This window comes from Schistocerca gregaria, chromosome 5 (genome assembly GCF_023897955.1).
Source record: "Schistocerca gregaria isolate iqSchGreg1 chromosome 5, iqSchGreg1.2, whole genome shotgun sequence".
NCBI classification, from domain to species: Eukaryota; Metazoa; Arthropoda; class Insecta; order Orthoptera; family Acrididae; genus Schistocerca; species Schistocerca gregaria.
The window spans coordinates 61983214-62010754 of NC_064924.1; the positions used below are offsets into that span (position 1 = coordinate 61983214).

The window sequence follows — 27541 nt, forward strand, 5'->3', positions numbered from 1 at the left end:
ATCAAACAACCTTAAGTCCATAATTTTCTACAAAAACTCGCATATGATCTCCACTTATACCACTGGATGTACCTGCAAATCATATGCTTACATACATTGTTCAGGCAATATGATATAGACATTGAGTTGTGTCAGAACTGTAGAGTGAAACTCACTAAAAAAGGTTAGAGCTGTGCACGTGCGCGTGTCATTTCATTTATGTGCAATGCAATATATGACATGTGCATATGTGAATGTCATAGGTAAGTGGCGGCGGGTGGGCAGCCGGAGCAGCAGACCGAGCTGAGGTAGGCGGCGGGTGGGCAGCCGGAGCAGCAGACCGAGCTGAGGTAGGCGGCGGGTGGGCAGCCGGAGCAGCAGACCGAGCTGAGGTAGGCGGCGGGTGGGCAGCCGGAGCAGCAGACCGAGCTGAGGTAGGCGGCGGGTGGGCAGCCGGAGCAGCAGACCGAGCTGAGGTAGGCGGCGGGTGGGCAGCCGGAGCAGCAGACCGAGCTGAGGTAGGCGGCGGGTGGGCAGCCGGAGCAGCAGACCGAGCTGAGGTAGGCGGCGGGTGGGCAGCCGGAGCAGCAGACCGAGCTGAGGTAGGCGGCGGGTGGGCAGCCGGAGCAGCAGACCGAGCTGAGGTAGGCGGCGGGTGGGCAGCCGGAGCAGCAGACCGAGCTGAGGTAGGCGGCGGGTGGGCAGCCGGAGCAGCAGACCGAGCTGAGGTAGGCGGCGGGTGGGCAGCCGGAGCAGCAGACCGAGCTGAGGTAGGCGGCGGGTGGGCAGCCGGAGCAGCAGACCGAGCTGAGGTAGGCGGCGGGTGGGCAGCCGGAGAAAGGGGTGGGCGACATGGATTGCAGTGTGTGTGACTACTTGCTGCCTATTTACAAGTTTTTGGTAAAAGAATGTCAACTAATGTATCCTACTCAATATCTTTTACATGTAGCATAAACGAATGTAAATCTCATAATACATTGAGGTTAAGGATGAACTTATCCTGTTTTCAAATTTAACTTTGTTGGCAGCTACTTTATATCACTGGGAAAGGGAAAAAGACATTTTAATGGCCGTGCTATGCTACACTTTTCGAATCTAAGAGACTTGGAATAATCAATATAAATTTTTGGTTCTGATGTTGGTTATGTATATTGTCATACTTTTCCTCACATTTCAGTTCACTTGTTTCGTGACTGCCTGCTTATCCACATATTAGCCATTGCACAGGTATTTTTAAAAATTCTCAACATAACTATCTGTCTTCCTTTCTGTCTTAACTGTAGATTCACAAACTCACAGTTCCTGAAGAAAATTGTAAGTTCCATAGATATTTTTGCACAAAAAAAGACAGTTACAGCATTGCTTCACAACTGGTGGGAGCTACTACTTGTGGAACTAGTGTTTCATTTTTAGTCACAGTCAAACTACTACTAAATACAAAGATGCCTGTGGCTGCGTATGTAATGTAGACGGTGCTGCATTTTGCAGAGTTATGTTTGGGTGCAATGTTAAATTGAAGTATATGGCTCATTTTTTGAATGCATCCCTCAGATTTTCTTCGTCTTTAAGATCCATACAGATGGGGAATTGACAAGTAGTGTCACAGGAAGGTGCTAATGAAAAATATACTTTAATATGGTAGGGATGATTTTTTAAAATGCAATTAACTTATTTTTTCGGAACATCCGGATTAAATATCACGTTACTTACAATGCTTGAGTTTCAATTTTATTAATAAGAACCTCGCCAATGGGTTGAAATTACACGTAAACAGATCTGTATTTTATATTTTAGGTATATTTGTAACTTCACTATTTTGTACATAATTCGTTTCGATTGTTAATATCTATTTTTGAATCTGTATGAACGATTACCAAATATTTCACTCCTATCAACAAGCCAAACCAATTGTTTCAAACCTGAAAATGTAATGAACGTATGACGTGGATTTCGTTAAATAACAATAGAAAGAACACAATATTGTTTCATGTCACGTGTGTGAAATATTTGTCACCCCTCTGTTCCACAACTGGCATCACCTGAAACTCTTTGCATATGTGATAGCGGATCTCATCACTGATCTAGTTACAGATATATAGCTCCAGTAGTCATCTAGTTATTCCATCATTCTCGCACCTAGAAACTGTTCGGAAGGGGCAGCTATGGAGTCAACACGAACTTCAAGTTCGCAGAATGTGCCAGAATGCTTCGTGACCGACAGGTACCTGACCCACACAGCCCATTCTTTTATATTGATATTTATTTCCGCAGCTGTCGACGTACACACGTAGATAGAAGTTTTGCCCTCTATAGGGCGATATGATGTCGCGGGGCGAATTTATCTGGTAGTACTGAGTGGCTGGGTAATCAGCCTTTACCGTTTGCGACGACTTTACAGTTACGGCGATCCTGTCTAATGGGATTTCTCATCGCCCTCTGACATCGGCGACTGCTATTTCACCACAGATGTTTCTTGCTCTGCGAATTTGTCATTGCTTAAAGATTCATTCTAGGTTGGTAGTCAGGGACCATTAGCATACTATGTGAGAAAACACTTGCCTTTTCTAAAGTTTCTCCTTACCTTCGCTTACTGCTTCCTCAAATGTTTTACTTTAACAACGACATGAATATGCCACAACCAAGAGACACCCGTGCAGGCCAGTCAAAGTAGACTAAAGAACGTAAACTGGGGAAGAAAGTCCGTGTGGTTACAAATTTTTGTTGAAGAGAGCCATGAACAACATACCAAAAGTCCTGACTGATGGTGGGCGAGCGTTGGGATGGAGGGAAGTTTAAAAGTAACTTTTTTATAATAGCCTCGAAAACGGAGGCTTCTTACGAAAATTTAAGTTCAAAATTAAACCACAGTAAATTTCTTACAAGAAAGGTCCTATTAATTTTTGTTTAGGACTAATAATTTCGCTTTCCTAAGGATAGAAAAATCGCCAATTATTAAAAATACTTTCGACAGTATAAAATAATTTTTCTTAAAGTGTGTTACAGATATTAAATATGCACATTGCGTCTAAGGGAATTAGGGACGTTTTGAGTGATGAACTGTTTTTCAGGGGTATAAGAGTTTTAATGGGAGAGGGGGGTGGGTGGTCGTGGGTGAGCAGTGGATGCGCGATGGGAAATAGGAAGGTGGATTGCCGTATGGCATCCATGCACCTCTCTCCTCCGTAAGTCTCCAGATTTATGATTGAGAGGGTTATTCCCAACTGTCTATCCCCCTGTGTCACAAGAAGCAACTGAAGGGTGTTTCATGACATTATACCGAACCTCCACAGCGCACCATCTGAATCAAGTATAGACATGCCCCAGGGGAATAGGGAGACGTTTTCCACACAATGCGTTAATGCAGCTATGAGTTAGTAATGACACTAACGCAGAAAACACGTATGGACAGGCTAATCTGTACACTGTTCTGCACTGCTAGAGGGGAAATTGTTAGTCATCCTGTACATCAGTTGTAGTGTTCCTCCGAGAAAACTTCCCCGCCAACGGCGGTGCTCGCTTTTCAGTTTACAGGCGACTATATAATTGCCCCACCCCCCTCCTGTTTAACATCCAGTTGTCTTATGCGACTACGCAAAATAACTTAGCTGAGTTCGCGGCCATAGTCTACTTGCCTTTCGCTCCTAAAATCGCAGTGTACGTGATAAATTTCCATACAATAACCAAAGGGCAGAAACGCGAAAAATACTACATCTCAGCAGTCAATTACAAAGTGGGAAGCTAATGGCACACGTACAGAGCGCAAAGCGTTCGGCGATACATGCGAAGAGCTGAGTCTCTCTGAACTCTCATAGTATTACAAATTTAATAGGCCTACTATAGCACTCACGAAAGTAACTTACTCCATAATTATTTCTCAGAAGGCCTGATTGTATGCACAAATTAAACAAGACTAAAATGAATTCAACCATTTATATGAAAGTTCCGCCGGACTAAGACTGACTTTATTTTCGTACCTAATTATTCTAGATAGCTACGACTCGCATGCAATATTTCATCCTTCAACAAGTCCCTGCAAAGGAAAGAAGACCAAATTGTCAATGAACGGACCCAGCTCGGTACTCAGGTCTAACTACGAAGCCACGCGACCGAGCACGATTTCTGTACTCCAACAACCATCGACCCTGCAAAGATGTTTACCTCGTAACACAGCAATGGTCCATGGCGGAGAATCGATTTCTGTTCCTGCTGTGGAAGAGGCCAGCATTTTGCTGGCAATGGCTGCGGCTCTTTCTTACTGAAGATAGTCCGCATTTTCTCGATCCGTACAAGAATTTTCTATTTTGCTATCTTAGTTCCGTGCTGCAAATACTGTATATAGTACAGTACACAGTGTGGTTTGACAGACACGAAACAGCCAGTCTTCTGGTGCACTTCCAGATGCTCCCTGCTGTATTTCCATTACAACAAGTGTGACGGACTCATCTGTAATCCTGGCGTGCTTAGAAAGATGACACGATGAAGGTAAGACATTATCGGAGGACCTATCTCGAACATTTTCCTCGTGCATATATTTAACCCACTGAAATTGGTAACTAAGCTGTGATTTATTTGTGGCAATATCTTAGTGTTCTCTCGGAGGACTTATAGAACTTGCGGTCATTTTGAAATGACATGACTAACTGAAGTCAGCACTCTTTTACTGTTGGGATTTTATTTAAGCACTGAACAATGCAGTGATAACGGTAATTTCGCCGTTGCTCGATCTCCCTTTACGAATTTTTGTAAGTTTCGCAGTGAAAGGATTTTAACTGGTAGCAGACTCGAGGGTAAGCTTTTGAAGGTGACTTGTCGAGATCCAATAGCTATCGTTCTATTTCTTGTGCCTGTAAGAAGATTCCACTGCTTACTCTAGGAAAATCTGTTCCCGAGATTAGCAGTAACAACAAGTGTTGTAACTGGAAGAGAAGCTGCGTCTTCTGAAGGTGGTGCAACCAGTAGAGGGCGCGCTCAAGGGCGTTTGGGACTGACGAAACCGAAGCGTCAGAAGCGTAAGATGCTAAGGTAACTTTTTTCACCTTTGCAAGGATTTTCCATGCGACTCAAATTACCGTGCAGTCTATAGTAAAATTTAGACATCTGCTGCTTCATAGTTGATCAATAATTGCCAGAAGAGTGTCGTGGACCATTCATAGCTATTATACTTTCAGTATGACTGATTTAAAAAGGGAACAGGACTTTTTGTAGCCAGAATTGTTGTAAACTCGTGGATGAAAGACGTGGTCTTATGTATATGATACCGAAGCGTTAACTTCGAAGCAGCGTCTGACTGACGAAAACCAGAAAAGAAATGTAACCCACTCACTGCCATCAGTGATGAACCAGTAACCCCAACGGTATTTGATTCGGTTCGAAGCAACCGTGTACAGACATACGTTCAGATTGAGTAGGGAAACAGGGATCAGATTTTCTGTGATTTAGGTTGACAATATGAGGTATGCTATGGGATACTTCCTGTCAATGTTTTTACATCACACTTCCTCTCAACCAGCGTTACAGGCCTTCATCAGCAACTCCTCGCGCATTTGGAAGGGTGACTGTTCAAATCTTTGTTTAAAGTTCTCAATTTTTCTAAATCGTTCCAGGCAAACTCTGAAATGGTTCCTTTGAACCGACCGATATCCTGCCCCATCCTTTAATCATTCCGTGCTTGTTCATCTATAGTGACCTCTATGTAGACGGGATGTCTCGCTTTGTTTCTTCATTCCTTCCTTCCTTCTAGATGGATCGGACGTTTAAAACATTGTCGGGAGTGTAACCATGGTCACCATTCGCTACCTAACTTAAGAGCCGTTTAAGAATTTTCGTAAATTCGCCGCTGCGTGTGCAAGTTTGGTAGATGCAGCGCCTTAACATCTGCCTACAGGAAGATTGTTACTAAGCGCATCTGGAATGGATGTTTATGTCTTTAGCAGAGTGTGTGCTCTCTTGAGTCACTGGAATTTTGAACGTCGGCCTTCGAACCCAGCAAGAGCTGTACTATCATAGCAGTACTCATCCACTCCACAGCGAAGTGTATACTTCGCCAAAGGTTCCAGTAGAGATATTACACAAGACAAAGGCAGAAATGTGTCTCAATAAATAGTAATCAAGAGGCTGAGAGAGGAGGAGGAGGAGGAGGAGGAGGAGGAGGAGGAGGATGAGTTCAGTTAACGATTTTCGGTATGCAGGAGAGATGCCTAGCCACTTATGAAAGTATTTGCAGTATTCCATGTAGGAGCAGTGTGCATCTCGAATGGGAACAGATGCGGCGCTTGATGCCGGACAGTTTGCTGCTGGTCAAGTGGCAGAGCAGTGTGGCTGGTAAACAAGCGGCCGAGGCAAGGCAGAGCGCAACGCCGGCGGAGCTGGGCGGGTCCCTTCCGCTTCCCTCCGGCGGGGCCGTATCGATCCGGACGTCGGGACCTGCCCTGCGCGCTGCGGCCGCCGGTTGCGGTAGGTCAGGGCTGCCTGGCCCGGCACAACTCGTACGCCTCGGCGTTCCGCCCACGCACGCGCGGCCAGCCACTGCGCGCTTACCTGTTCCATCCACCTTGGTGGTCAGTCTTTCCGTTCTCTCTCCTCGGAGCCGGGCGCTAGAGGCTGCGGCGTCCCATCCCTGAGAGCAGTTGGGCGTGCGGTGCGGCCACGCCAGGCGCTGTACTACCGTTCGGCTACACACTCCCCCATCGGGCGTCAGCACGCAACTGCCGCGCCGCCTGGCGCATGGCGCAATCCCGTCAGCCTTCCCCCACCACATCCGCGCGGCCCCCCACCCAGCACGCACCCGCCAATCACCGGCCTGCAATTCCCTCCCTCGCCCTGCCAGCGCCTACGCCTCGCCGCATTTTCTTGTGCTCTCCTGGTCCGCGACCTTCCCTCATCCACCCCTCCTTCGCTATCGGCGAGGGCTGTTTATATCGACGACCATCAACCGAGTGACGTACGTTTTATGCGATTTGGCAACGGCTGTGTCGGTGTCCTGTGAAGTCCACCTAGAGATGGTCGAGGAAGGGTCAACTGATCACCTGTACGAACTTCGTGACTTGTCCAGCAGCTAACAGAGCCGAGGGCTCGCTCCGGACTCGCCCTTCGGCCATTTAAACGAGCGACTTTCTGGTCAAAATCGACTACTCCAAGTGCGTGCGCCAGTTGTGTCTGCTTGTAATCAGCAACGTCAGTGGTCGATAAATTGCGCCGAGTAGTGAGTTCTAAATTTCCAAATATGTTGCTTACTGCACATGCGCAGAAACAAGTGACTTATCGGTGTCTGTGAAAACCTAAAGTTGATCTATTTTGACCGAGGTCACGCTTATTACAGAAATGGATTTTGTATCGTCGTGTCCCAATCTTTATTGTACCGTTGTTTTGCGCGCGTGGCACTTTGAAAATTAACACGAGGTCCTGATTTTTTCCTACTATATTTCTCTTACAAGATAGACGAAATATCCGAAAGATACTTACGTATTACAGAGAACAGTTTAATGAAAATTATTTCAGCTGTGAAAAGGTCAGTTATTCGACGAGAAAAGCAACTTTCGATGTTATTTGGCGCTCAGCAAGAAAATAAGATGTAAAGGATAAAGCAAGAAGATGCTATTAACTGCGGTCTGGATGTCGTTTGATGTGTTTGCACTTTGTGGGCGTACATTTTCTGGGGCAAGCAAGTGTGTAGCGGTGTACTCTGAAATATCTGGGTGACACTTTTCCGATTCTTTCAGTTCTGACGAGTGTACAGAATTTATCACCCGACGTTTGACAAGAACTTCCACAATGAATACCGCTGTGAACGTTGTTACTTGTTCCAGTATTTTGCTTCTACATGTCTATTTTTTTCGCAAAAAGTACAGTAGCAAACTCACTTTCACCGTTAACATGCCAAACAGTACAGCTGACAGCTCTCCCAACAGTGTGTTTTGGCGGTGACGTTAACGAAAATGGCCACTCTAAACAGACGAGACAGCACAGGAATAATATGCCACGGACGCTGCAGTAAACTCACTTGTGTCGAGTAGTCAACTGACAAGGGGAGGCGACGACGTTGGGATGGCGGATTTACTTCAAACTTTGTACACCTTTAGTAGGCCATCGAAACATAACGGGCAAGTAGTAACGTGCGCTACTCTGGCAGTCCCGACAAAACCGCTGCTCATTTCTGAAACTCCATTACTTTCTTCGATTTACTCTCAATTCATATTTCACATTCGTTAGACTATTCATTCCATCCAACAGATTCTGCAATTCTTCATTTCCTCTGAGGACAATAGTATCAGGAGCAGATCTTGTCTTATTCTTTCACCTTCAATATAAATTTCACTTCTCTCTCGAATCTTTATTTCCGTCATCGCTTCTTCGATGTATGGATTGAACAGTAAGGGACGAGAGACTTCATCCTTGCCTTACACCCCTTTTAATCCTTGCACTTCGTTCTTTGTATTCTACTCATTACCTCTTGGTTCTTGTACATATTGTACATTACCCTCTTACTGTAGCTCACCCATATTTTCTGAGGATTTCTATCATTTTCACCATTTGACATCGTCGAACGCTTTTTTAGGTCGACAAATCCTATGATCGTGTCTTTATTTTTCCTTTAGTCTTGCTTGCTTCAATTAACTGCGACGTCAGAATTGCCCCTCTGGTGCCTTTATATTTCCTAAAGCCAAAATAGTCATCTAATACATCTTCAATTTTATTTTCTATTATTCTGAATATTATTCTTGTCAGGAACTTTGATGCATGAGCTGTTAAGCTGATTGTGCTGTAATTCTCGCAACTATCGGCTCTTTTAATCTTGGCAACTGCATGGATTTTTTTTCCGAAAGTGTGGTGGTATATCGTCCGTCCCTTGAATCTTAGACACAAACATGAATAATCGTTTTGTTGCCATTCGCCCCTACGATTTTAGACATTCTAACGGAGTGTCATCTGTCCCTACTGCCTTACTTTATTTCAAGTCGTCCAAAGCTCTTAAATTCTGATTCTAGTACTAGATCCACGATCTCATCCCTGTCGAGTACTGTTTCTTCTTCTACCGCGTTATCTGGTAAGTCCTCCACCTCAGAGTGCTTCAATTTACTCTTTCCACTTTCCTGCTCTCCGCTGCATTTGACAGTGGAATTTCCATTGCAATCTTAATGTTACTGCCCTTGCTTTTAATTTCACGGAAGGCTGTTTTGACTTTTCTGTATGCTGAGTCAGCCCTTCTGACAACCATTTCTTTTTCGATTACTTCACATTTTTCATGTAGCCATTCGCTTTAGCTTCCATGCACTTCCTATTTACTTCTGGAGCATGGACAGAGCGTTGTGGTGGGACCAACATGTCTGATTTAACTGACGAAGATGAGGAAGCCGTGTCAACAAGGCATCGAAGGTCAGAACCCAAGAGAACTATGAGCGTGCCCCACAGTGAGGAGCTGGCCGTCAAGGTACACATTTGGGTGGGTATGCACTGTGTCACCAACAAACGCATAAAGCAGGTCTTGGCAGCAGACAATCTAAAGACATCAGTAAAAGCCCAAGATCGTGCTTTGCGTATTGCTCCCTGCAGTCTGCATTCAGCAACGCCCATCTTGGCGGAATAAAAATAAATGCACTTGTCAGCAGCATACAAAGAGTGAATGCATAGGTCCACAGCTGCCACCAAACCATTGATAGTCATTAAAAAGAGGGATATTCAAAAAACCCAGGAATAGCACACTCTCCTGCGTATGGGAAGTGCTACGGGAGGTGACAATCTGCACCTGAAAAGTGGACATGTAAGAAAGTTCTTGATAAAAATCGAGAGCGGGCCACAGAAGCCCAGACTCCTGTAAGATGGCAAGGATATCATGATACCACGTGGTATCATAAGCTTCATGCATAAAAAAGAAAACTTCAACCAGGTGTTGACGCAGGGCAAAAGTCATTCAGCTAGCAGACTCCAGGTGGACTAAATTATCTGCATTGTAGTGGCCAAATGGTTGCAGGATTGAAGGAGCCAGTACAGCCTTCGACCCCTCATACGTTCAAGCAACTTGCAGAGCACAATGATTAACCAGATCAGACAATAGCTGCCCATATGAAGAGATCTTTTACCCGATTTCAGAACTAGGATAACGACTCTTTCTCGGCATGGGAAGGGAATTCCCCCTCATCCCACAGTTGAAAAGGGCAAGTATATGACAATGGGTAGCCACCAATTGGTGTTGAAGCATTTGGTTGTGCATCCGATCCAGTCTAGCAGCCATCTTGGGACAAAAAAGTGCCCTGGGAAATTCCCACAAACTAGATGGGGCGTTCTAAGGCTCCAGCCGACAGGGAATGAAAAATAAAGGGAGTCGTTCTAGACAGTGTTTGAGAAAACTGAACATGGGTATAGTGGATCAACACCGATGCTTGGGAGAAATGCTCAGTGGTAGAGTCCAGCTGGAGAGGTTAACTCCATTCAGAGAAATTTACCAGGGGCCCTGTAGGGTGGCAGCCAAAATTGCGCCTCATCTTTGCCCATACCTGCAAAGAGGGAGTATACGACCCTAATCAAGCGACGTATCATTCCCAACTATCCGTTTTAGGCATATAATTAGACAACAGGCCTGGACATTAAGCCATTTAAAGGTCAAGAGGTGGTTGAGAGATGGATACTCAGCAACAACTTTGGGGGGCGGGGGGGGGGGGTCCACCAAGTGATAGACTTCTGCCAGGGAGATCGTGAGGAGGAAGGAATCACTGAAACAGCTGCCAAAAGGATGGCATCAGTCAAACTCTGCATGGCCTCATCAGTGCTATCGTGTGGTGGAACAGTTGGGATGACAACCAAGGAAAAGGCATCCCAATCCACGTCAGTAAAGGATGACCTAGAATGGCGTCCATGTGAAAGATGCTGAACAAAAGCTCTGACTGCCGAAAAATGATTGCTGCTGTTCAAATTGTCATGAACTCCCCCTACAATAGAGGGGAGGAACCCAAGGCTCCAAATGAAGAGGTCAGTGGTTGGCAAAGTGCCACATGCCATACTGAAAGGTTTGGGAGCTACAGTGTAGAGGGGGCAGAGATCAAGCCCTGTGAAAAAGAAAAAAGCTAAAAGCTAAAACAATGGGGACTAGGCTGCTCAAACTATATAAGCTAGTCGAAGAGTTTGAAAGGACATGACATAGCAGTAGTTGTACTACACTACGTAAAAGAAAGAAACCAGGCAGCATCTTTTACAAGGGGAGCTAAAAGCACAACAAGGTGATCGGGGGGGGGGGGGGGGGGGAGAGAAAGGATTCTGTAGTTGCTTGCTGTCACATCACAGGGGGTGGCTCTCGGCCCCTAAACCACCCCTAACACCGGAAGCGGAAGAGTATTAGGGTATAATCCTCTCTCTCTCTCTCGCTCTCTAAATGCAATAGTTTGGTAGTGGTTGTCATGTCATCTGCAAGTATCTAAGTGAGGCAGGAAAGGCGAGATAGTGCCACAGATTGGCCAGTAGAGCGCACTCACCATGATGATATACTATCATCAGTACACTACTGCAGCTGCAGAGATTGCTCCCCCTCATGCAGAAGAAACTCGTGGGCGTAGTCGGCAGAACACAAAGACATCTTTCCGAGAGACCAGGAAAAATGTATGCTACACCTTACAAGGGAACCTCCCCATCGCACCCCACTCAGATTTGGCACAGTGGATAGGCCTTGAAAAACTGAACATAGATCAATCGAGAAAACAGGAAGAAGTTGTGTAGAACTATGAAAAAAAGCAAAATATACAAACTGAGTAGTCCATGCCCAACATAGGCAACATCAAGGAAACTGAGTTAAGGAGCGCCGTGGTCCCGTGGTTAGCGTGAGCAGCTGCGGAACGAGAGGTCCTTGGTTCAAGTCCTCCCTGGAGTGAGGAGTTTATTTTCGCAAAGTTTTGATCTGTCCGTTCGTTCATTGACCTCAGCGTTCACTGTAAGGGTAGTGTTTTTTGCGACCGCACCGCAAAACCGTGCGATTAGTAGACGAAAGAACGTGCCTATCCAATGGGAACCGAAAACATTTGATCCCGAGGTCATAGGTCAACCGATAATTTCACAGGAAAACACTTCTGGTATATTCTATACGACACTGGTGACGGCATGTGAGTCACATGACAGGAATATGTTGTCGACCCACCTAACTTGTGGATGTGATAATCACTCCCAAAAAAGTGATGAAAACAGAGTTTGTCACAAACTGCAACAATTGAATGCAACAGTTTCACAGTCGCACAGTTTTCCCTGTGCTCTGTCAAAACATGTTTTTAACGTTTTCAAATTTTTCCGTGTGTAGACCGTCAAATCCTGCACGTGTCCAAGCAAATTTTGGAGAGCGAAGTTGATTATGTGTGAGTGCCTGAACTTCGATAATTGTCTGAAAATAAAAATACACTCGAGGTAAGACTTGAACCAAGGACCTCTCGTTCCGCAGCCGCTCAGCTGCAGCACCACGGTGCTCCCCTCCTCCCATTATCCTTGACTTGCCTATGTTCCACATGGAGTACTCAGTTTGTATATTTTGCTTATTTTTTTCATAGTTCCATACAACTTCTTCCTGTTTTCTTGACTGATCTGTGTTAAGTTTTTCGAGGCCTACCCACTGTGCCAACTTATAACTAAATCTGAGGGGGGTGCGATGGGGAGGTTCCCTAGTTAGTTGACACTTTAATCTCTCTCAACTAGTTCTTGGTCGTAGTAGCCTGCCATGTCAATTCTCAAAGCCTCAAAATATTGCGTCAGAGTTGTAAACTAAAGTCTGTGCCCAGTATCGGGAGGTCACGTTGATCATCTGTAGTTGTGTCTTTAGCTAAGCGATAGATTAGCTTATTTCCTGGAATGCCTATGTGGCTCAGTGTCCAGATGTATGTCACTGAACCAAAACTTTTGTGGGATAGCATAGGGATATGACTAAGGACCTCAAGGAATCACTGCAAATCAAAGTATGTAGTGGCCTAGGATTTGATGTACTGCAAAACCTGAGAGATGGCAACCAACTCTGCAGTGTATACACTACAGACACTCAGCAGAGAGCGTTTCTCGTGTCCCCTTGCATGTTCGAAAGTGTACCTGACCCTGTTGACTTTTGATCCATTTGTGTAGATGCATTCTAAATTAGAATAACCGTGGAGGATTGAAAGAACCAGGTGTCTGAGAAGGGTAGGATCAGCATCCTTATCAGGGCCACAAAAGAGGTCCACCTGCATCATAGGACATGGTACAGCCCACAGGGGACATCAAGTGGGAGCCTTAGGAGCACAGACTGGCAGGGGCTGCTGGAGGTCCTTCAGTACAATATCGAGTCAGATCCCAGGTGGTCTCCCCATTTTTGGTGATGCATGAACTGCATGAACAGCCTGAACTGCTGGTTGTGGAAGAGTGCTGAGTGACATAGGTGGGTAGGCATCTGACAGACTGACAAACTTGTCGGAAACTGCTGCTGTTTAATTCACAGTAGTGTGAAACCAGCTTCTGTCAGGAAGCTGTGGACAGGGCTCATACAGAAGGTACCTATTGCTAACTGCATGCCAATGTGGTGAACAGTGTCCAGCAGGCTCAGTATGGATGGTGCTGCCAAACCATAGGCAACACATCCATAGTCCAAGCAGGATGAAATCAACACATCGTAAAATCTCGGAAGAGCTGCGCAGTCCGTGTCCCACAAAGTTGGTTAAAAAGAGGAGGGAAGGGACCAAACTGTTAGGTCATCCGTCCTTTGTTCCGAATATAACAATGCCACAAGTGTGAGAATAAAAGAAGCGAGACTGACAACACAAAACGGACAGAACGTAGAAACCGCAAGAACGAAGGAAGGGAAACCAAGACCTATATGGACAAAAGGGAAGAAGAAAACCACATATATGCAAGAAACAGAAGAGATTAAAACGACAAACAGATTACTATGTCTGGCTGACCATGAGAATAAAAAGAAGCCAGTCACTCTGCAACACATTGAAACCACACTAAAAGCACTGGAGTGGAGGATTCAGATGGACAAAGGACATGGGCTAAAACAGACCAAATGATAATACCCATCCTCACGAATAAATTTTAAACTGAATTAGCCGATGAGGCACTGTCAGATAAAATTAGCGCAAAGAGTCCGGTAACAAGATTCGTCACAGGGCAGTCAAAGTTTGAGTGCACCAGAATATGAGCCGCTGTCAACCAGGCACTGCATCGACACTCAGGCAGGTCTTCACAGCATGGCCAGTGTGGAACCGGTAGAGATGCGGCGAGATTCCCACATGTACTGCCACACATTCCTAGTCTCCTTAATGGCACACAGTTTTTGTGCATACTGAGACTATGCCATTCCGTCACCCAAAGCCGTAAATCCTGGCGGTGTAAAAACGAACACCGGTCAGTTATTGGAATACTGATTTCCATAAGCAGTTTCCTCTAGCCTGCTTGGCCAGCCTGTCAGTAAGTTCGATGCCTGTGATTCCGACGTGTCCTGGGGTCCCCACAAACATAACTGAACGACCAGACCGTCCTAGGGCATAGACTCCTGGATGGTCGCTACCAGAGGATGGCGGGGGTAGCACTGGTCAGAAACTTGTAGGCTGCTCAAGAAGTCAGTACACAGAAGAAACGACTCACTATTGTATGAAGGGATGTGCTCAAGAGCACTCTTGTTTCCACCATTTGATAAACTGGCAAACACAGGTATAGAGCCGTTTATGGCTATGAGGTACTCTAGCGAAGTGTGCCGCTTATGCCGCTGTGGAGCTCGCTGATGCTCCTTAATTGCCTCGGCGACTTCCGGCGACCACCAAGGGACTGTCTTTCGCTATGGACCTCTAAAGAATGGGGGATCGTTTCCCGCCGCAGAAACGGTCGTTGAAGTTACCTGCTCAACCACCACATCGATGTTTCTATGTGGAGGAAATTCAACGGTGACAGCAGAGGTGAAGCCTCCCCAGTCTGCCTTGTTTAAATCCCATTTGGGCAAGTGTACATGGGCCTGACGCTGGCCCAGTGAGAGGAAGATGGGAAAGTGGTCGTCATGAGCTCTCCACTGGATAGATGGGAGAAGGCCAGGACTGCAAACCGAGAGATCAATGACCGAATATGTTCCATGTGACACCTCTACGAGATAGAGGTCGAGTTGTGACGGTAAATTTTCAACATCTCTGCCTCAGCCAGTAAGCGTGGTGCCACCCCACAAGGGTCTATGAACATTAAAATCTCCCAAACTTAGGGAAGGTTTACGGAGTTGATCAATCAGTGCAGCCAATGCATTCAGGGATACTGCACAATCTGGAAGAAGATATAATTTGCAGACAGTTATTTCCCATGTCGTCCTTATCCTAACAGCCACAGCTTCAAGAGTGGTTTGAAGGGGCACAAGTTCAGACTGAGCTCAGGACAGAGAAACTCCACCTGACACTATTATAGTCACTACAGATCTTTTAATATACACAATAGCTTGTGGAGGGCAGGGGCGCGCATTTCCAGGAACCAGGTTTCCTGAAGGGCAATGCAGGTGTAAACCTTAAGAGTTGCCATAGCTCAGCCAGGTGATGGAAAAAATCTGCCACAATTCCATTGGAGGATGACATTATATGGAAGCTGGGGAGGCATGAAGCATGCAAGGAGGCAGGATATGCCTCGGTGTCACTGGCTGCCACCGATTGAGTATTTGTAGCCTTTTCTGTGGTGGATGAGGTATCAGTCAGATCCAGGTATGCAGGAAACGCTAAGATCTCCACTGCATCCTCAAATGCAGAATTTATGAGTGGTGCTGTTGGGGCCATCATATGGTCCTGTTTCTTAATAGACTAGTTTGCCTGCTCTCTCGCTTATCTTTAGGAGCTTGCTGGGAAGATTTGTCCGAAGCAGCTTCAGGCACAGAGGAAGACCATGAAGCTCTTTATCCAGCAGCTTTTGGCTCCTTGAGCCACTGGCGAGTGCCTGATGTGGCATTAGTGAAGACCTTGTAAGAGGGGGTCCCAATGGACCCTTTCCACACAAGACGAGTCAGAGGAGGCTGTTGCTTCTGCAGTAGTGGGAGGGCACCATTGTCCCCTGCGTGGGGGGGGGGGGGGCGGCTTGCACTTTAAGTAGGTGCTTTGGGAGCAACAGAGGAAAATTTGCCCCCTACCATCAAGGGCGCGGATGTATTCTGGTAGCGCAGAGGGCCCATTGTTAATTAGGAACCATTGGCACTTAGGAAGACGATGATGTAGTTGCACCATATGTCGACGTCAATCGAATGGGGTGTCATCTTTCAGATTTACATTTAGCCTCTGTGTGTGTGTCAACTGGTCCAGGGTCTTTGACTCCACGATTTTCTGCTCCATTTGGAGTACTGGGCAGTCTTGCTAGCAGAGCCAATGGTGCTCTAAGCAGTTGATGCAAGTGTGAGGTGGGGCACGGAGTATCTGGGTGCAGTGGACGTCCACAGTTTCGACAATGGAGCTGGGCGTGCAGCGGCAAGCTGTGCCTCAACTTCCAGCACTTTAAGAACTGCATAGGGGGAGGGACATAAGGTTTAACCTCACAGTGGTAAACCACCACCTTGACAGTTTCGGGCAATGAATCACCCTCAAAGGCTAAGATGAAGACACTTGTAGCAAACCTGTTGTCTTTGCGTCCTCTATAAATGCACCGGATGAAAAGAACACCCCACCTTTCTGCATTGGCGTGCAGCTCGTCGTCAGACTGCAAGAGGAGATCACGATGGAAAATGATCCCCTGGACCATGTTGAGGCTTTTATGTGGAGTGACAAACAGGAATATCTCCCAGTCTATCACATGCTACTAACACCAGTGATTGGGTTGGGGATGCTGTCTGAATCAAGACTGCACCGTTTCGCATCTTAGACAGTGCTGTCACTTCTCCAAACTTATCTTCAAGGTGTTCAACGAAAAACTGAGGCTTTGTAGGTAGAAGGAGTCCCCATCACCTCTGCTACAGACTAAAAACGAGGCTAATATGGCCCTCTCCATTCTGTAGCCCTATGGTGTAGTGTGGGAGGGAAACGATTTAGGGTCATACCTGCAGGCATTGTATTTAATCTTGCCGTTCTTAGAGACTGCTGGTGCCATATGGTTACCAGCAAGAGACGACAGTGCTTCACTGTGGGTCATGCCTAATGCCACCGATCAGGGGCTCTCCCCATGGGCGTCACCCAGCCACAGAACAGGCCAGCTCGCATGATGTATGTTGCCAGGAGTCCTGATGGGGGGGGGGGGGGCGAAAGAGAACAGGAGACAACAGAAGGTGACAAACCCAGAAGGTGTCCTTGCCCAAAGAGTTGAGTTGCAGGTGGAGATGCAAATCCATGACAAGAGATTCAGGAGATCGAATCTAATGCCACTATGCATAACTCATGCACCATTTAAGGTATCCTTCCCCATATGGCCCACACTTCTGTAGAATTTGGAAAGTGGAAGGTCAAACCATAGAATGGGATCTGAACTCTTAGGGCAACAAAGACAGACTCCTTGTAGTCGCCTAAAAAAGCACAGGAATACCTCGGGGATATTCTGAACCCCAGACCTGCAGGGGGAATCCCACTAGGAGTGACTAAGAAAACAGAGCTTTCAGCTTCATCCAAGCTGCCTTGAGCTGGCAGACTTGCAGCAGTCAAGTTAGCTTGTGGTCAATTAAAAAACCCAAGAATTTGAAAGTGGTAACAACTTCAAGAAACTCATCGGCAAGATACATTTTTGGGTGTGAGTGCACAGCCTGGAGTTGACAATAATGCGATCTTGTGATTTTGCAGGGGAAAATTGATAGCCATGGCTCAGGATCCAGTCATGAACTCTCCAGACAGCATCTTTAAGCTGGCGGTTAGAAGTTCACAGTGATGCAGATGCGTAATACAGACAAAGCTCATCCACATACATTTATGGTATCATTGATGGCGACAAAAACATCTCAGAACTGATCTCTGAAAGACTATTTTCTTGTACATAGTGGCTGCTCAGAGTCGAACCAATCTGGACCCATAACGTCGGAGAGATAGGAAATTCTGGATAAAAATAGGTAAACTGTCACAGAAATCCTACTCATGCAGTGTAGAGAGGATGGATGTCGCCAGGTGGTGTCGTATGCCAGGTGGTATTGTATGCCTTCTGTAGGTCAAAGAACAACAGTCAGATATTGGCAATGTACAAAAGCATCGTGCACTGCATGTTCCAAAGGAACCAGGTGACCTGCAGTGCACCAGAAAGCCTGAAAGCTGCTTTGAAATCGCAATATATGGCCACCGACAGCAAGGCACGAACGAAGGCAGCAGTTGACTATTCATTTGAATAGCTTACACAGCCCATTCAGGGCTGGTAGTTGCCTGAAATTTGGAGATCCTTTCCCAGTTCAAGGATGGGAATAATAATGCCTTCCTGTCAGAGAGAGAGAGAGAGAGAGAGAGAGAGAGAGAGAGAGAGAGAGAGAGAGAGAGAGAGAGAGAGAGAGAGAGAGAGAGAGAGAGAGAGAGAGAGAGATATACTCTTTCCCACCAAATGTCACTAAGAGAGTATATATTTCATGCTGTCAACATGAAGATGTGTGAGCATTTTGCTGTGGATTTTGTTGGGTCCAGGGGCATATTGCGACACTGTTAAAGTGCTGCAGAGCTCCCATTCACTAAATGGGACATTGTATGATGATCTGTGTGCATATAGTTTTTCCAGGCCAGGAAGTGGGGATGGTAATGACAGCAGCCAGACATTTCAGCGAAGTGTGCCACAAAACATTTGGCAAGTATCTTGGGATCAGTGCAGATGTTACCATTGACAAGGACGCCAAGATCTGCCGTGGGAGGGGGATAGCCAGAAATAAGGCACAGTTTAGTCAATACTTCGGACGATGGTGTGTTGGGCTGGACAGTTGAGACATATTGCTCCCAATACTCGAGCCCCTTTCTTTTTATTAAAGACCGTGCTTTCGCCTGGAATCTCTTGAATGCTGTTAAATTATCCATAGAGGAATGGCGCTTGTGCCGTTTAAACATCCTGCAGCATTCCCTGATAGCTGTGGCCGAAGCTTTGGCATCTAAAATATAATCAGGAGGAAAGTAAGGCCTCACATTACACCTATAAACCATGACAAAATTCTGGGGAAAAATGTTGCTAGGGTAAATGCCACAGTGGCTGATATTGTTCAGTCCCTTCTCAATACAGAAAACAAAATGGACTCCGCCTCACGCCAGAATAGTACACAGTTAATCAGTGTTAAGTGTTAGGTCCCAATGGAAGATAACACCTCGAATTCTACTGAGCTTGTTTTGAGAAGAAATGGTGACTGATGTATAGCTTAACTTCATACAGGCTGGAAGTGTCCGATTGGTCGGGTTGTCGGGTTTTGACGTTTTGATCAGCAAAGACCCACAATATTTTCAACCGAAAACATTGGCTTCATTGAAACAGAAAGAGCTGACATCAGTGTGGGAACAAACAAAGAACTCTGCAAACTATACACTTCCATTTGTCCTGGCCTGGTTCTCATCGTTATGTACTGTTAATAACGGAAATGCCACAGGATTGTAAACTTGTGCTTTAAAATCACTGTTCCTGGATGCTGAGATGGGCATGGCAGCACAGCAGCCATTAAGTTTGATCCATTTCATTGCAAATCATCTGCCCCAATGCCACTCTGATCAGAGGCTCTCCCACTGGCGCCACTACACCAAGGCAAAGGCCACCTGGCACAGTAGCCGTTGCCTGGAGCCCTGGTACCCCAATGTGAACAGGCACGTACTCCTTGGCTGACATTAGGTCACAGCTCGTAATTGGCAGTGTGATCCCTGTATTGTCCGGGGGCTACCACCGAGATGGTACATGACTAACCACTACAATGGACTGGCTACCACACTGGATTATGAATGCAGAGGTAGATCCACTTGACTGATAGGTACAAAAGGGAACAGAGGAAGTCACACCCAAAAAATGGGACCAGAGTTTAAAAAGCCAACAGATGCGAGAGAAAGTGTTAAAAAGAGCAAAAACCTTCCAAATTCAAAGTCACAAGACCAAAATAATCTTGACCCAATAAAAAGGCTCCTATTAGTCACCTCTTACAGCAGTGGGGGGAGGGGGAGAGGGGGAGAGGATGTGTGTGAGATATATATATATTGCATTTTATCGCAGAGCCTAAATAGATATTAACGGCCACCACTTCCACTATGGTATGAAGAAAAACCCAGAAAGTATCGATGTCCATGTGGACCAATGTAAAGACACCAATGGAGGCTTGCGAAGGGCTGATGTGGTTCCAGCAAAAGGCTTGGAAACCAAGAAGAGTTGGCGAATGAATATCCACAAAATGAAATTCCCAATATACAAGTTACAGGGTAGAAGGCAGACGAGACTACAATTCTGGAAGGTAACGATATGATACCACTAAGTTCTGTTGGAGGAGAGTAGTACAAGAGATCAGGCAAAGAACAGGCCAGACTCGATCCTTAAATATGAGACAAGAGTAATCCCCGAAATAAAAATTTTTCTATGGAATGCCGAGCTCCTACCACCTCAGACGAGCCTGAATCGCCTACCTGACAAATCGATACCCCAAGTAGTATCTGGGTACAGTTAGAAGCATTTAGAAACCATAATACGCCACCTTTACGTCATCAAGCGTCTTTAAGTGTCTAACAAGGACAGTTCTTTTGTTCCGATCTTTGATTCTTGTACGCAGTATTGCCTGTTTATAGTCTGTCATCCTGTTGTCTACAGTTTTCTCTTTCAAGAGAAAGTGCAGTCGAGCAAAATAGGTATGAAAACGTCGCATCCAACGCGGCGTAGAAGCAGTATGTCATAAAAGCGTCCCAGAAGTAAATAGGCGGAGAGCAGTTCGGAATAAGTCAGTGCCTCTTCTGAGAAATTGAAAGACTGTCATCGGGATTCAGATTAGAATTACTGATTGAGCTATAGGAGTCTAAATTTTCCTGCTGTTTCCTCATTTCTGAACACATGAAGTGTAAAACGAGCAATGCAGACATCACATTGCAAGAACTAAGTCCTCGAGGCTTAGGCTTCGAGTACGTTTATAGGAACGTGTATTAAATCAAGTGTCGAATCGTCCTAATAGTGCGATCGCTTGGGGTAGGGCTAAACAAAATTGTAAAATTTTCTGGGAGACGTCCTGGGCAGCAAATTGATAAATCAATGGCCGAGTAACTGAGTAACTAGCATGAGCCACACTGAAGTGTGGCAGCTCCAGTATTTAAGAGGCAGAGGTCAAGTTTCGACATCTCTGCCTCCGCCAGTAAGCACAGTGTCACCCCTCAACGGGGTTATGGGCGTTAAAATCTCCCAAAAGTAGGATAGGTTCAGGGAGTTGATCATTTAGTGCAGCTAATACATCTACATCCATACTCCGCAAGACAGCTGACGGTGTGTGGCGGAGGGTACCGTGAGTACCTCTATCGGTTCTCCCTTCTATTCCAGTCTCGTATTGTACGTAGAAAGAAGGATTGTCGGTATGCTTCTGTGTGGGATCTAATCTGATTTTATCCTCATGGTCTCTTCGCGAGATATACGTAGGAGGGAGCAATATACTGCTTGACTCCTCGGTGAAGGTATGTTCTCGAAACTTCAACAAAAGCCCGTACCGAGCTACTGAGCGTCTCTCCTGCAAAGTCGTCCACTGGAGTTTATCCATCATCTCCGTAACGCTTTCGCGATTACTAAATGATCCTGTAACGAAGCGCGCTGCTCTCCGTTGGATCTTCTCTATCTCTTCTATCAACCCTATCTGGTGCGGATCCCACACTGCTGAGCAGTATTCAAGCAGTGGGCGAACAAGCGTATAGTATCCTACTTCCTTTGTTTTCGGATTGCATTTCCTTAGGATTCTTCCAATGAATCTCAGTCTGGCAACTGCTTCACCGGTGATCAATTTTATATGATCATTCCATTTTAAATCACTCCTAATGCGTACTCCCAGACAATTTATGGAATTAACTGCTTCCAGTTGCTGACCTATTTTGTAGCTAAATGATAAGGGACCAATCTTTCTATGTATTCGCAGCACATTACACTTGTCTACATTGAGATTCAACTGCCATTCCTTGCACCATGTGTCAATTCGCTGCAGATCCTCCTGCATTTCAGTACAATTTTCCATTGTTGCAACCTCTCGATACACCACAGCATCATCTGCAAAAAGCCTCAGTGAACTTCCGATGTCATCCACCAGGTCATTTATGTATATTGTGAATAGCAACGATCCTATGACACTCCCCTGCAGCACACCTGAAATCACTCTTACTTCAGAAGACTTCTCTCCATTGAGAATGAGATGCTGCGTTCTGTTATCTAGGAACTCCTCAATCCAATCACACAATTGATCTGGTAGTATGCTCTTTGTTCATTAAACGACTGTGGGGAACTGTGTCAAACGCCTTGCGGAAGTCAAGAAACACGGCATCTACCTGTGAACCCGTGTCTAAGGCCCTCTGAGTCTCGTGGACTAATAGCGCGAGCATTCAGGGGTACTGCACCATCTGGAGGAAGACATCCATTGCAGACAGTTATTTCCTGTGTCGTCCATATTCTGACAGTCACAGCTTCAAGAGGGGTTTTAAGGTGCACATTTCCACTACAGACTGAGTTTAGGACATAAACGGAAATCCCCCCCCCCCACCTGACACTATTACAGTCCATGTGGTTCCTCTAATATCCCTTGTAGCCACAGAGGACAGGGGTCCATATTGCCGGGAACCAGGTTTCCTTGTCAGCCAGGCAGTGGAAAAAACCGCTGCAATTCCACTGGAGGATGACATCGTGAGAATGGGAAGGTGTAGAACATCCAATGAGGCAGTTTATGCCTCAGGGTCACCTGCTGCCATCGATTTTTTGCACGGGCAGTGTATATCCATTGTGTCAGATTCTGTCAAGATCCACGTCCTCAGCTGACGCCAGAATCTTCACCACATCCTCAGCCCAGAGCTTTTAGGTAGCGGTGGTGTGGGTGCCACCACAATTTCCTTAAGGCTCTTTGTTTTCGATTTCTCGCGTTGATCCTTGGGTTTCCCTGCCTGGGAGGACTTCATTGAATCAGTCTCCAGGACCGAGGATGAGCGTGAAGCCCTGTGACCAGTTGCTTTTGGGCTTTCAGCCGCTGGTGGGTGTCATCTTTCCCACCAGCAGAAACGTGGGAAGGGAGTGACAAGGAACCCCTTCCTAGTGAGGAGCCGAAGAAGCCTTACACTTCTCTGGCTCTGAAGTGGGAACTGAAATACGCAATGGTTGGGGGTGAGGGTGTTGCTCCTAAAGTCGATGGTGCAGGAGCAACAGGGAGGGAAGTGCCCCACCATCAATGGGGTCATCCCAGGTCTGAGAGGCGACAGGAATTCTAAGAACTGATGGGCCGACAACTGTTCTCGCAGCTTCAGTGTATGAAGTGATCATAGCCACAGGATGTAGGCACTCAAATTTCCTCTTAGCCTCAGTGTAGGTCAGTCTGTCCAGGGTCTTGTATTCCATGATTTTCCTCTCTCTCTTTAATATCCTGCAGTCTGGCGAGCAAGGTGTATGGTGCTCTCTGCAGTTGACACAGATAGGAGGTGGGCACATGGAGTATTGGGTTGCAATGGACTTGCACAGTCTCGACAGGTGGGGGCTGGAAGTACAGCGGGAAAACATATGGCCAAACTTCCAGCACTTAAAGCACCGCATAGAGGAGGGATTTCTGGCTTGACATCACAGCAGTACACCTTGACCTCCTCTGGCAATGTGTCACCCTCGAAGTCCAAGATGAAGCCATCTGTGGCTTCCTGGTTATCCCTCTGACCCTGATGGATGCGCTGGACGAAATGAACTCGTAGCTGCTATTCGCCTGACTGCAAGAGGAAATGACGATGGAAAATGATTCCCTGGACCATGATGACGCTCTTATGGAGAGTGACAAACAGGTATATTACCCAGTATGTCACAGGCGAGTAACGCTCGGGATTGGGCTGGGAATGCTGTCTGAATCAAGACTGCGCCGTTTTGCATCTTTGACAGCGCTGTCACCTCTTCAATCTTGTCCTCAAGGTGTTTAACGAAAAATTGACGCTTCGTAGGTAGAAAGGAGTTCCTATCAGTTCTACTACAGACTAAAAGCCGAGGCAAATATGGCTCGCTCTGTTCTGTGGCCCTAAGTTCCTCCCATGGTGTAGCGAGGGAGGAGAACGATTTAGAATCATACCTGTTGGCATTGTATTCGATTTTGCCCTTCTAGAGACTGATGGTGCCGTACCGTCTCCAACAATAGAGTCCGCTTCATTGTGGGTCATCCACCCAGATGCCACCCACTCCGATCAGGGGCTCTCTCCACAGGCGCCACCCAGCCACAGCAGAGGCCAACTGGCATAATGGCTGTTGCCTCCTGATGCCCTAGGAAGACAGGCATTACTCCATGGCATACGTGAAGAGTTTACAGCTCAGGCATCAGCAGTGTGATCCCTGTTTTGTCGGGGGCTATCACCAAATGGGTACATGATGGCCCCACAATAACGTGCTAGCTACCATGCTTGATAGTGGACGCAGAGAAATCCAAAACTTATGGGGGCAAAAGAGGATAGGAGACAATGCAAGAAGATGACAAACTCGTAAAGTGTCCTTGCCCAATTAGTTGAATCGCAGGTGGAGATGCAAAGCCATGATTAGAGATTCAAGACATCGAAACTAAGGACACTACGGATAACTCTTTCACCATATAAGGCGTCCTTTCTCGATGTGACCCGCACTTCTGTAGAATTTAAGAAGTGGCTGGTCAAACCATAGAATGGGACATTAACTCGCAGGGCCGAAAAGTGAGACACTCACTTTAGTCGCCTCTTACGACAGGCAGGAATACCTCAGGCCTATTTTATACCCCAGACCCGCAGGGGGAATTTGAGTGGAATATTTAAGTTTTATCTTTTACTGGGCGCAAACGGTAACTTCGCATGGCTTGCAAAATCCGTGGTTGGAATAGTTTGTTCTTACGTTATGTTTCTGTTCGTGTGTAAGACACTTGAGTTTACGAGAACAGCTGGAGACGAGGTAAAGTTCACGTCTTAGGCTAAATTATTAGGATGTGTTTCCAGCGGCGAGACGTCAGAAGCCAGATGCAGTGGAATGTGGCAGGACCGTTACTGTTCACTGCGGATATAAATGTAGCGGGAAACGACGCCAGCGGGCGTGACGGGGCTCGCGGTAGACGTTTCTGCATAGGTTGAGCCAAGACGAAAGGTACGCCCTTTAAGGTGTAACGTTAGTAATTCTGAACGAAAAAGCTTCATATATACATGTTGTTCCGATTGGTATCCGATATAGAAAACATTGAATATCACTTTTGTACATTTCTCTTGAACAACCCTGGAACCGAACCCTCTAGCGAAAACTTCTCGTACAAAATCGAACTGTGTTAAGTTTGCTAGAAAAAGTTTCTATCGGTGTAGTCTCTAGGACAAAGTTTGTGCGGAAGAGCGCGAGAAAATTGAAAAACTCTGGCTACATTCGTGCGTTGAGGTAGTTTTTGTAGGCCAATTTGAGGTACTTTCCCAACTTGATTGACCCCTAGGGTTCTGTATCAGATTATTGGTATCAACTTTCTCTACACCACTGTTGTACGTTGTGAACACTGAGAATGTTTTAGTAGAGAAAATAAGTAGCGTACATTAAATATGTTCTATCTTTGTTACCATTCGGAATAAGGGATCCCTCGATACGACGTATTTTGTTCAGAATCAATATTACCGTCACCCCTCTAAGCATGTACCTTTCCTCCTGACCCATACTGTACAGAGAGGATGCAAAATTATCCAAGTCGTGGATACTAGCCGATGTTTGACTGTTGGTTGAGAGACAGGCAGTTGACAAATGCACGAAAACATTGGAGTGTGCCAATAACTGACGCCGTTGTCAGCTGTGAAATATCCAGGAATATCAGTGTAAAGCACGTCTCGTATGGTGATACTTCTGCCCCACATGATAACCCTGCAATTCACACTTCAGTTTTCAGGTGAGTTTATGGACTCACTTTCAGGCTGTTTTACGAGCGTTCCACCAGCTAACACAGAGTCGTAGCAATGAACACCTGCACCTTATTGTGCGAGTTCATTTATTTTATCATGGTCATTTCTCCCTACGATGGTGAGAGTCTACAAAATATTTTGCCACTCAGAAGATAAAGTTGGTGACAAACGAAGGGCTCTCACTGCAGCGAAAAACTTCGTCTTGATGTCATTCCAGCTACCTTATGTCCTTGATGCACTCTCCGCCTTTTGTTAGTACAAAACTAGCTGCCTTCGTTTGAACTTCAACGTCCTCCATAAAACCTGTCTGGCAAGGATTCCTCACTACGCAGGAGTATTTCAGAACAGGACGGACAAGCGTAGTGTAGCCTGTCGAGTAGTTTTCTTGCATCTACTGACTGTTCTGCTAATTACACGAAGTCTGTTTCACTATGACCTAATCCACAAATATAATTTGCATATATCGCAGTACTTAAAGTAACTATCTCGTTAAACACATGTAATCTGACAAATATCTAATTTCGTTCTGCATTCAGACATGAAATCAATGGCGAAGGCTGTCTCGGTTAAATCTGTAGCAAGATTTCATTTTGGTGTGATTATTCCAACTTTAGTTGCTCGTGATTGTAATGCATAGGCATTTTGCTGAGACGACAGCTTTTAATTTTGGTTTATTGTGTGATCCAACTTGCATTTTTTTTAGCATTCGTGTGGAAGATTCCAATTTTTGTTGTTCAGAGACAGTTCCACTTCCCGCAGCATGCAGATACTTTAACTCATGTTGTGGTTGTTCTGATGACTATGAAAGACAGTACAAGACAACAGCATCTACAAAGTAGGTCTTCTCAGATTGTCTCTTAAACCGTTTATACTACGAGGGTTGCCCAGAAAGTAGTGCACCGAATTTTTTTCCTCTACAATTCTTTACTGAACATGGAACAATGAAAATAACACACGAAATAATGGTGTTTCATCTACACACCCTATTGTTCCACGTAATCTCCACCCCTTTCTATGGCCTTCCTCCAGCGCAAAACAAGGGTGTGTATGCCCTGTCGGTGGCAGTCCTTGTTCTGGTGGCGGAACCAGTGCTTCACTGTGTGAAGCACCTCCATATCTTCCTCAAAATGTCTTCTTGTGTCGTAATTAGTCTGTCCTCGCGAATGACAGCTCTCTCCACCATGTCAGGTGTGACAGCTGTGGATGGTCTCCCCGATCCGTGCAAATCGTGGAGCTCCGCCCAACCGCCTTCTGGTGACCTCACTCTCCATGCCCAGCGACTAACCTTACTTCTGGCGACAGCAGATGCTCCATAGACTTCGCACGAGCGTTTGTGAACACTCCCCACAGTTCCTTGCTCTGTAGCGAGAAATTCAGTGACTGCACGTTGCTTCTAACATTCACCTACAGGCGCAGTTTTCAAACTGCCCTGCAGAATGCTATCTGTCGGAAGTGACGAAAAATTGTCGTGCTCACTCAGAAGACTTCAAATAACACATACGAAACGTTTCGCATTCGTAGCATTGTTTTCGGCTGAGAAAAAAATGCAGTGCATTACTTTCTGGATAACCCTCTCAAGAATGGCATAGGGCCTATTCTTCTCTCTCCCGGAACCCAAGATACAACTT

At 46.0% G+C, this 27541-nt stretch overlaps 2 protein-coding genes across 2 annotated transcripts in view; both read right to left on the bottom strand.

Annotated features, from left to right (window-relative positions):
• Window positions 1-27541, bottom strand: part of LOC126272622 (E3 ubiquitin-protein ligase TRIM71) — a 299315-nt gene that overhangs the window by 264272 nt on the left and 7502 nt on the right. The window lies entirely within an intron of this gene.
• LOC126273225 (keratin-associated protein 10-2-like) lies at window positions 237-833 on the bottom strand. Its single transcript, XM_049976768.1, has one exon. It carries the CDS (start codon window positions 831-833, stop codon window positions 237-239), a length of 597 nt encoding a protein of 198 aa, XP_049832725.1.